The following is an 11,744-nucleotide window of genomic DNA, read 5'->3' as shown; positions in this document are numbered from 1 at the left end:
GGGCTCCCAAGAAAACAGCAATAAAACTAAAGTTTATTACTTCTTATATAAAGTATAGGAATGGGGGGAAGGGAACCTCAATCCATCCCACTCTGACTGGATTGATGCCCAAGAGAGGCCCAAAGCCTGGAGAGGGATTGCAGATCAGCAGGAGAGCACTTGAAGGGCAGCACAGAGGTATTTAAGCCTCTCCCACCAGCAAGTTGCTTCATTGGAGACACAGTTTAAATGCCTCTATGTTAAAAGCACAAAGCATGGGGAATATTAGGAAGAAATTCTTCTGTGTGTGCCTGGTAAGGCACTGGAACAGGTTGTTGAGAGAAGCTGGGGATGCCCCATCCCTGGAAGTGTTCAAGTTGGGTACTTGACTCAAGTGTTCAGGTTGGATGAGGCCTTGAGCAGCCTGGTCCAGTAGAAAATGTCCCTCCTCATGACAAGGGGGTTGGAACCAGATGAATTTTAAAATTTTAAAACCATTCAAATTCACTCTGTGAAACTGAACAGGAAATGAGTCACCTGTTTGACTCCCACATATTGCTAATACCAAGAAACAAACACTCAGCTTTGGAGAACTAAGAAAATTTTATCTTTTTTTTTTTAATTTTAAATAACCCAGCTCCATGTTAAAGCTCAATACCCCAATGTTCCCTTTAAAATAACAAAGTATTAGAAAGTTTTTTTGCTACAAAACTAAACCTAACAGCAGCTCAATCTTTAATGTCTGACAATTTATATTACAACATATATTCTAAATTTGAAAGTACAAGGAGTTTTCAAAGCTGTCCCAGACTATCAAGCTGACTTTGACTTTTTGGGAGTAGCCACACCATCTTCAGCTGATTTCTCTGCTGGCCTCTTTTTTAAGCCTTTCATTTTCCGTGTCTGCAGTTTACTAAGATCTTGCTTCTGCATGTGGATTCGACCATAAGTTGTACCAAGCACATCATGGGAGATATTCTTTTTCTTCTTGGGCTGTAAGGGAAGAACAATGTTAATATTTCTGAGTACAATCCCAGGAGCTCTGGTGAGAAGTACCCAAAAGTAAGGCCTCATACATTGGCTGGAGAGACTAAGATTTGTGCTGTGTGTTCTGTGTGCTTCTAGAGCAGAGCCTGGCTGCCAGCTGAGCACCACAGAAGTACTGTGGCCCCAGGAATGTCAGCTGGCCTCGGTGAAAGTAAGCTCTGGTCAAACACACAGCAAGTCTGAAAACAATGCCCTTCCCAAGGTACATACCTTCAGGCCTTTTGGCTGTTTCAGAGACAGCTTATAAAGGTCATCTGAGGCTAAATGTGTCCTCCTCATAACCAGATCTAATGAAGGTCCCATCTCTTCCAGTTCAATTCTGGGTATTTTACAGCCAGATTTCTTCAGAAGCACTCTAGGAGGAGAAAACCAACCCAAATCAACATTGTCTCCTGTGCTAGAGATGTATCCATCTCCTTAACAGGTTCAATCCTGCAGTTCAAAATACTAATAAATCAACTGCTACCACTAATTCTATCATTGGGAAAGGCATCCATCAATAACAATTTATAATAAATTAGTCCCATTACAATTTGAACACATCCAAAATATGACCTAGCTAATGTAGTTTGTTTTTGTTTTTGTTTTTTTTTAACATGACCAGTATAATCAGCATCACTTTTAAAATTCAGCCCCAGTACCCTGAAATCCATATTACTTTTCAAAATCAAAACAGTACCCTGGGTATGATTAGACATAAAAATATTCACTATAATTTATAGCAAAATAACCTGAGCACTTATCTGAAGAAAGTGTTTTGGTTCTTTGTTTTTAAGAATGAGGCTGATTAAAATGATTTTGTATTAATAGAAATCAAAATCACATTGAACACAAGCTATGAATGTTCACAGTCTCCTAAGGCAGGGAGTGACTGTGAGGGTGAACACCAATGCAACAAGAAAGATATCCTTGTCCTGCCTTTTGCTGGTTTATCTTGTGCAGCCTATCTCCTGTTGTTCCCTGGCAAACACCTAAATGAAGAGCTGTAGAAATCAGCCTCAGAACAGACTAAGGCCATCTAGACTAAGGCAGCACCCAGAATTCACTAAGTTAATTCACACCACCTTACCAGCCGAGCCATATGAAAGAGCAATCCTGAGCCAGGAGGAGCTCGACAAGGAAGGAGGCAGCAGACCTAGGGCTCAAGTGCTTGTCTTCTGCTGTACAAATTACACTGGAGCACCTCTACACATAGCATGTTCTAAATGCAGCTCAAGCCAGTTCAATTTCACAACTACAGATTAAAGTTGATAAGTGTACCAAATCCCAGACAAACAGATAAAATAGATACTCACTTGTAGCTTCTCATGTAAATTTTCCCATCTACAGCTGTGAAATGCAGAACGTACTCTAAACCAGCCAGACGAATACTGGGCACAGTGGGACCTCTGAAGAAATCTGAGAGAGTATTTAAAAGGAAAAAATGGCATGTTTCTTGGCTGAAAATAAAACCAACAGATACCTGTAACAAATTGGTGATGTGATATGGGCCCATTTTGAAACAGGAATCTCACAAAAAAAACCCTACTTAAAACTGCAGCTTGGCCAATACACAGGACAGAAATTTAACATCGCAGATTTTGATGTGCACTGGTGAATCCAAATGTATGTGGATATCCTGACAGGAGTACAGTGACTTCCAGAGATAATTTTGCAGGAATATACATACTTCCTATACACAAGTGTATGGAAAAGAGCAAATACACTTTCAGAGAAGTAATGTAGCATTATTGAGCTAATGTGAATAATTGCACTGTCTGTTGTTTTAAATATTCATCTCTAAAATCAGGGGGAAAAAATATCTTATTTGGTGTTTAGGCCAGTCAATGCTCAGACAAACACAGATCAGTACAGAGAAGCCATTTCCTCAGGTATCTGTTTAAAGACATCATTCAAACCTCATACTTAAATCTTAATCATAGACAGATTTGGAACAGTAGAAAGAGGGATCAAAACCAGTACACAGCAGGTCAAAACTGCACCTTGACTATTCTTCCTACATTTTCTCTCTCCAACTTTGGGAAAAAGTTGAGATATATAATTTCTTTCATATCTCTCTCACAACAAGGTACTTCTGTCCTCTACATAAAGCAGTATTTGTCATTATGTCTAATGTTTTCTCTATTAATAAGCAACACATCTACAAAAATAAGACACTTCAAATACTTGCCCAATTTGCAAAGAGAACACTGAAATACGGGTTAAATACAAAACGGGCTGCCTCTAGCAAGGTTCTTATATCAGGCTATGAAAATATACTGTGCAATCAGAGAGCCCGCAATGAGCACAGCAATCTGTCCAACATATGCAGAGGGTGGAGAAAGAATGTGACCTTGAGCAAGGGAACAAGGTGTGCTAATAAACATGACAGAGCAATGCTGAAACAGAGGAGAACTGCTAACAGATGCAAAACACATCACTCTTTTCTGCTATGTTCTGTTTTCAGATCCCTTGGCTACTTGTCTTTTCCTTCACTACCTTTTTGAAAGAGTATCAGCACTGGAGTGACATCCAAAACACAGTTTGCCTGGCAAATAACGGATGGAGTAAGCCCAGGAAACCTTCTTGGTCAATTAAATACTCTCTTATTTCAAGTCTAACTTGTAGTTAGAGGAAAACTTGCAAATAAAACATTTTGTTCACTCGTGGCATATTTTTTTTCCCCTTCAATTAGTTCTCTGCAGGTACACAAGCTTACATTCACAGTGGTTTTATTGGCAACACCTCCCTTTCATATTTTCCTGTGGCATCATACATCTTTTTGCCCACAGAATGATCTCTTCCCATAAACCCAGGTGGTCAGGAATTTGTTTCCTGGCAACACCGAACAGCTGCAGAAACCTTACACTTCAGTACACCCAGAGAGTTGAAGTTTTTTAAACATACTCTTAATTTACAACTCTTGCTTTGGTTGGACTAGAGACCTGCTTTCTCCTTTCTTTCCATTCCTAGTTCTCTCTCCTCCTTGTCCTCAAACATGTTTCCAGAAAGTTTAATTTACTCTTTCATACAGAGAGCTTTTCAGAACCTTTCTATTTCCAGATCAATTCCTAATTGAGTTTGGAATCTAACTCCTTCTGTATCAATTAGTATCCAAAAGCTGGTAACACTGCATTCTATGTAGCCCTGGTTAGCATGAATGCAGTTTAAACATTGCCCAGCCATCCCCTTTCCTGGCCAGAAAAAGCCCTCAAATCTTTTCACACTCAAAAAGAGTCTGTGTGAGGAAGGCTGTTTGAAGACCAAGGTGACAGCCAATCTAAAATGTGCAAACCAACATTTTAGAAAGTGTATAAGCATGCCATATCATGGTCTGGCCATTTTTAGGATAAAATAGATGTGCAATAACAGAACTAACAACAAACAGGCAGTGTTGTAAGAGTTGAAACATGTTATAGATGCAGGCATAAATAACTATTAGAATTTCATTAAATGCATTCCAAGACTTACATAATTTCAATGAACTACACTACCATGTCGGAGAGCAATGAAAACCAAGAGAAAAAGTGGTATGTCTTTCTCTTCCAGGTCTCCAAAGAAAATGTATCTGTCATTTATTTCTCCTAAAGAGCTTCTTCCACTTCACCGTTTAACCAGACTATAGCATTTGGTTACCATGAAGACAATAATTCACCCTTGCCCTTACTTGTACCAAGAAACTGCTGTAATATGATTGTCCAAATATGCATAAGCCCTTTTGATATCACAAAAGCCAATGAAAGCTTGGTTGTTCCTCAGCATGACTGGCATCACACTGCTTTGGCAACAAGAAGCTGTCAGCTATCTGATATTCCCTCTGGGACCCCAACAATACTGGTACAGCAACAAAATATTTGCAGCTGTTGCTATAAATTCTCGTATCTTTCTTAGCAAGAGTAGCAGCTTAAGGGTACCATCTTTTGGCAGAAATGGAGCAAGTCACTTCTTCCTTATTGGTTAAGGGCAATTTTGAAGCAGGTCAGATTCATACCCAAACAATTTTGTTAGTGACATCTTCAAGCCTTTATTCTCCTTAACCTTTTTCTTTGTCAATTGTTTTGCATTTGGGTGTTTCACAGAACTCAGTAGGATAATTAAGACCTGAAGTACTTGGCATGTGTTCAAGAAGAAAGATTGGGTGTGGAGTATATTTAACTGCCAAGTCATTAATGGCTAACAAATTGGAGAGGAGAAAGACAGGTGAACATCAAGAGAAATAGGAAGGACTGCTCAGATATTTGGCAACTATCTCACTATGCCTATCTGTCACTTCAGATGTTTGATCTTGGGCTGCTTGAGCACATCTGGATGCCCATCACTGTGCAGATGCCTGAACAAGGATACACTTCAGAAAACGCACCTGGTTCCTGTGTAAATACTCATTTACAGTGACACAAACATGCAGCAGTAAAACTCACTTATCATTGCATTCAGTCATCTTCAAAGACGTATAAGCTCAGTTACCACCCTTTCATCCATCCCCAAGAACCAATCCGCTGTATTGAGAGGAAGAAAATTTACTCCTCTCCTGCTCCCTTTCAGTCTCATTCCAGATGAATTATCTTGCTTTAAGGAATAACACTACAGAAAAAACTTCCCATTTTTAGGGGGTCTGTTTCTAAAGAGCAATCATTTACCTAGAAACCCAAGAATGGAACAAGACTGTTCTTATTGGGTCAAGTTCAGTATTTTACCAGAGCTTAAAAAAAAAACAAAAAACCAACCAAACAAAAAACCTAATCTACTTTTAGGAAAACTTTTAAGAAGAAAAATCACTCCACCCTACTTACTAGATCTATTTTTTTCCAAGCATGAAGCATTTTTATTTTTTAAGTGCCAAGAGACACAATATCCTATAACTTCTATGTCTACATATAGCTTCTTTGAAGCTACAATGTGCTTTATCTTCCAGAGCCTCCAACTTTAAAATAATAAAAAACGTCATGCCTGTTTGTTTCCTAAGTTCCAAGCCTGCCTTAAAGTTAAGGCACAACATATCTATAGCTGATTTTCACTGCACCTGTTCTGTCCAAATATCCTAAGCAACAGCACGCTTGTTAGAATTGGTGGAATTTCCAACAAGAATGCTTTCATTATGAAAACAGAAGCTGAATTGGACTGATTTGACTTTTCTGTAAGCAAAAATATCCCACTTTCTGAACTTAATCCACTGATTTCAATTTAGATACTTCAAAACATTATTTGATTAGAAAAATGACCACCCAGTACAATTAGAAGGCCAAGACATTTTGGAAAATGACAGTTTTCCCACAACCAAAGTTATGAACTCTGATGAATATGAAGTTTCATCTTCAGAGTCTTTTAGCGCATTTTTTTTTCTCCCTTTAAAAGTCATCACGATTAGTAAACTTTAATTTTATGTGACATGAAACCTACAAGTGCTCATTCTTGTTTTCCTTCTGTGCTGAACATAAGCAAGCATTTATTGACAAAATAAATTTTCCCAACAGATCATATTATTATAAATCCATGCAATCCTACTGCCCAAATAATCGAAACACTGACCAATAAGAAGGCTCTTCAGTCTTCTGTATTCTTCATTCACATCAAACACATCACCAGCAAATATCAACATAGGTTTTGTCCCTTCAGGACACTTACTGTTCTGTGGAAAAAGAATTTTAAAACAACAAAAATTCAGACAGGGAACATATAATTCATTTAATAGCTACCAGTCATTCAACACTGAAAGAAAAAGTGCTGTGACATGTGATCAATAGGGACAGAATAGACCAACCTAACTAAATTAAAAAGCAGAGCATAAAATTAACATTCCAGAGTACACAAATTGCCAATCCTCATACACTGCATGAAACACTTCTTTTAAACAACTTGACTGATTTCAGGGAAATTGCAGAAAAAATTGCAACAAAAAAATCCACCAGTAGGCGTCGCTGAAATACTGAATTCCTTACAGCAATTCCTTACCTTGATATCTTTTAGGGATACAAACTTCTCAACGCCCAGCTCAATCATGTCTAGCACGTGGTAGTCAAACATGCGACCTGTGAGAGTAAAAAAAGAAAATCCAGCTATTTAAATATTCACTGAAAACTACACCTATCATCCCAATAAAAACCCAAGCGAGATTTATTACCTATTATCAGGTTGTTAGGTCGCTTCTTGTTATGGGAGCCAAAGAGAAACAGAGAACAATCTGATTTCTTGGAAAAAAACTCCTGCAATTGAAAAAAATAATCAAACTTTTCAGTTGCAGTTCACAGGGTTTAAAATATTCTGCAAAGACATATGGCACAAACATATGAGTTTAGGAGCTACTTAATGAGAAGGGCAACTGCACTTAACAGAAGAATTTTGAGCACGTCATGAGTGATTTTCAGCACTTAGGCTAAAACTGACAGCTGGATTCAAGATTCGAATAATTTCTTTTTTTTTTATTTACCATTGCATTTTAAAATACAAGTCAGGCATTTTTTCTTGCCATTTTATCTATTACCCTTTCTTGTAATTCTTGGTTATTTGGTTTTACACAAGATACTTTCAACCACTTCTCCTTGACTGACAAGTATTGTCAAGCTAGCTACCATTTGAATGTCTCATTGTACTTTCCCAACTAAGCTTTATACAGCATATTGGCTTTGCCTAACAGCTTCTGAACAACCAGTTAATTCCCTCAACAGCAAGCTAAAAACATCTGCACTTGGCACAAGAGTCCTACTACAGAGCAACTTCATGTCAATTTCATTAGAGAAGTTCTTTCTAAAGATGTCCAGCTCCAAAGTCTTTTTATGCACTTCTGCCTCCCAAGGCAGCAGCTATCTTGTGTATCAAGGGTGACATACACACACATACAACTTATGCAGTGCTTCCCACAAGTACACACCTGCACTTGGCACTTTGAAGCACAGAAGGACACTTCATCTCCCACCCTGCAACAGCAGCAGCTCAGAGACGACATTGCAGCTCTGCCCCTCTGGGAGGTCAGAGGGATACTTGGGGAGGCTGGATTAATTGCATGTACAAATCACACACCTCAGCATCAAGTTTTGCCACCAGATCCCTGAGAAATGCTGATTCTAGACAGGCCAAGAACAGAGCAGAGGAGACTCCCCTTGAAACATGTGCTCATACAGCTCTGTTAATCACTGTGTTGATATCTGTGCACCCCCTAATAGTTGTAAATTTTATTAAAGAGATGTAAAAAACTCAAATGCTTCAAATGTGCTCTGCATATACTGCAACAACACACACATTGCAAAACTGCCCTTTTAAAAAAATGCCTCTAGCCAGTCAGCCAGGATTGCTGCTAAAGGATTGAAATGGACTTGGTGAGCTTTTCCACCAGCTCCCTAAGCACCCTTGATGGATCCCACGTGGCCCCATAGACGTGTTTGTCTGAGTGGTGTAGCAGATCACCAACCATTTCTTCCTGCATTATTGGGACTTCACTCTGCTTCCTGTCCCTGTCTTCCAGCACAGGGTACTCAGACAGCAACTGGTGCTGTTATTACAGAGTGAGGCAAAGAAGGCATTAAGTATCTCAGCATTTTCCTCATCCTTTGTCCCTGTGTTTCCCTCTGCATCCACTAAAGGATGGAGATTCTCTTTAGCCCTCACTTTGTTGGTGATCTAATTGCAAAAATATTTTTATTATCTTTCGTGGCAGTAACCAGATTAAGTTCTAGTTGGGCTTGGACCCTTCTAATTTTCTCCCTGCATACCCTCACAACATCTTTGTGGTCCTCCTGAATAGCCTGCCTCTTCCAAAAGCGATATACTCTTTTTACCCCTTAGTTCCAGGCAAAGCTCTATTCAGACAGGCTGTTCTTCTTTCCTGATGGTTCATCTTTTGGCACACAAGGATAACCTGCTTAAAACTGTTGTAAGAGAAAGCATTGTTTATACTTACCAATGTTGTTTGGTCCTCAAAAGGCCTGGTAATATTCTTCCTGAGAGGAGGAGAAAAAAAAAAAAAGTTAAAAAAACCCCAAAAACACTCCAAAAAACAGGCCCAGATAGGCACTTCTTATTAATTCTCTGATAATACAAAGTCTTGCATTCTACCAGGAACTCCAGCAGTAAAGACTCAGTTTGAGTTCAAATCACAAGTCATATTACTACTGCCAGGAACACTTTAGTGCCATCACTGCCATTCTAAGTACTTTCCTCCACATTTCCTGTCTCCTGGGGCCTGACCTGCAGAACACCACTACCACTATCACCAGTGGCACTATGAGTACCTACCTTTGTCTGTTCATTCATTAAATTTAGACAACAATTTACAGTTGTTTCTGCACTACATTCACACAGACACTGGGTTCCCAATTCAAACAAGACTTAGAGCCAAATCCTGCTCCGTAGCAGCTGCCACAGAACAGGGCTCAGCACCAACACTGATCACACATAGCTTGTTTCCAGTCTGTTGAAAATTATGATCACTCATCTTCTGTACCCTGGTCACTGCTCAAGCCCCAAGGCTAGCCTGCATCTCTATTTATGCCCTGAAACTATGTCTGTCAGTCAGAAGACTCAAAGATGTCAAAGTCAGATCACTTACCTTTTATACAGTACAGCAAAAGGCTTCTTCACAGCATACTGCAAAACACAAAGTCACTACAAGTCATCTCTAACATGCACAGCACTGTTGTTTTTACAACCCAACAGTTTACAGGATCACGTGAAACAGTAACCATGCAGAGCAGACTAGAAGGTACCTCAAAAGGCCTGCTCACAGTAAAACCCTTCAAGATGGTGACAATCTTGTTTCCAAATTAATTGCACAATAAATTATTTGTAGAAATTTAGAAATAAAAAATTAACTGAGAAACAGCTGGAATCAAAGCAATCCCTCTGCTTCTAAGTGGCATAAGAAAAAACAGGGAGAGAACAACAACTTGATTATAGAAGCATAAAAGAATAGGAAAACAATAAAGCAAAGAGAAAAACAAGTGTAGGAACAGCTATAATAATCTGAGCTATGGAGTTATGAGACAAGATTGGTAACTTAGTCTCAGGAGGGGCTGAAAGCTCCCTATCAATACACAAAGTCAGGTTGCAGGATTCTGGGATATGACTTAGCTGTGTGACACAGTCCCAGTTGTGTACCTAATCCTCTTCATCCTCTTGCTTTCAAACAGACTTGGCAACACTTCACCTCATATACTAGACAATTGTGAAAAAATAAGAGAGCAAGCTCAAAACTTCTGGCAAAGCAGCAACTGGAAGAAAACAATCGCCATTTAGAAGCAGGTAATGACACCTTTGGAGTATTCGTCATTCTGAGATTCGGGGTACAGGGAGAGTATGAAAATACTGATTGTGCAGCAGAGACAGAAAATTGTAAAAAAGAGAGAGGAAGATTGATTGCATGCTACGTCCAACAACTTACAATGTCTTTAAGCACTTCAGTCACTGTTAAATTTGCATTTCCTCCTTTTATGAGCATAGCATTTTTTGTATTTTCATTTAGCTTGGGTTCTCTCTTCTCAAGAAATCTTTTTGCTCTCTTAGTTTTAGGCTTTCTGTAACAATAAATTAAAAATTAAAAGCTTAATATATGTAACAAGACACTACAGAAAACAGTGAAGCCAAACAAGAATTGGAACAAACTATTCAAGTAACTTGTTTCAATGACTCAAACTAATCCCAACCTGCAGAATTACAATCAATGCCAAAAGCCCTGTCTCAGGTGAATGTGTTTTTCCTGCCACTCCTCTTCCTCTCTGTCATCTCAAATTAGCAAAGGTGATTTTACCATCTTGTGCTTTTTAGTTTCTGCTAATTTAGAGCTCAAGCTGTACTAGAATTCCCAGCCTACTGCAAGGCTGAAGGATTCCCCTCACACCAGCTCCCTCAACAAGCCAGAAACTTGCTTATGAGAAAAAAAAAGTTCCTCAAAGACCACCAACGGCCCCGAAAGTAAAAGCTGTTGTCAGGAACCAGCGAGGAACGCTGGGCACTATCCAGGTGAAATACCGCAGCCTTCGCAGGGGCACAGACCTCATACGTATCTGTGGCTGCGTGGCTTAAGAATTACAGTTCTCCACTAGATTATCTTCTCAGTAAAGCATTAATTTTATTTTCTTATTTAAAACAAACAATACCCCCACGCCGAGGTATCCCAGCCTCGCCGGGGTGGAACGGACTCTGGAGATCATTGAGTCCAAGCCCCCGCCGAGGCAGGGTAACCTGGAGCAGCTGGCACAGGAATGTGTCCAGGTGGGTTTGGACTGTCTCCAGACAGGGACACTCCTGGATCTCCCTGGGCAGCCTGTTCCAGCGCCCTGTCACCCTTCGCGTGAAGAAGTTCCTCCCCACGTTCAGGTGGGACTTCTTGTGTTTTAGTTTATGGCAATCGCTCCCCATGCTGCCGCTGGGCAGTACTGAAACTTCAGAAATAAATTTCCTCAGGTGTACGGGAACACACAGATTCAACACCAGAGGGTCACCGCGGTTATTTTAAGCCACCAACTGAGTAAGGGCTGTTTGGCCACCACCAAAAAGACGGCAGCGCTCGGCTTCCTCATTCCCGCACGTTTTCCATAAGGCTTTTCCCTCTGCTGGCTCCCCACTGCAGCCCGGCCCGGGCCGCCGCCCGCTCACGTTTCCCAGAGGGGGTCCCCTGGCACACTCACACCACCCGGTCCAGCGCATCCATCGCTGCCCTCACGTGCGGCAGGACCGGCGGGAGCCGCCGCGCGCGTCACGTCCGCCGGGAGAGGGGCGGGGCGCGGCGCATGCGCGGGGCGCGGCTCCGC

The 11,744-nt window shown here is 40.4% G+C and overlaps 1 protein-coding gene across 3 annotated transcripts; it reads right to left on the bottom strand.

The window, feature by feature from the left end:
- Positions 1–563: 563 nt before the first annotated feature.
- Positions 564–11,744, bottom strand: RPF2 (ribosome production factor 2 homolog). 3 transcript variants are annotated; one of them, XM_012572653.5, is made up of 10 exons: positions 11,622–11,744; positions 10,376–10,508; positions 9,545–9,582; positions 8,897–8,936; positions 7,124–7,205; positions 6,955–7,031; positions 6,532–6,631; positions 2,322–2,424; positions 1,237–1,381; positions 564–972 (listed from the first exon to the last, which is right to left on the bottom strand). In XM_012572653.5, the coding sequence occupies exons 1-10, from the start codon at positions 11,642–11,644 to the stop codon at positions 793–795; spliced, it is 921 nt and encodes a 306-aa protein (XP_012428107.1). In that variant the 5' UTR covers positions 11,645–11,744; the 3' UTR covers positions 564–792.

This window comes from Taeniopygia guttata, chromosome 3 (genome assembly GCF_048771995.1).
Source record: "Taeniopygia guttata chromosome 3, bTaeGut7.mat, whole genome shotgun sequence".
Lineage (NCBI taxonomy): Eukaryota > Metazoa > Chordata > Aves > Passeriformes > Estrildidae > Taeniopygia > Taeniopygia guttata.
This window is presented reverse-complemented; position numbering and strand designations above follow the sequence as displayed.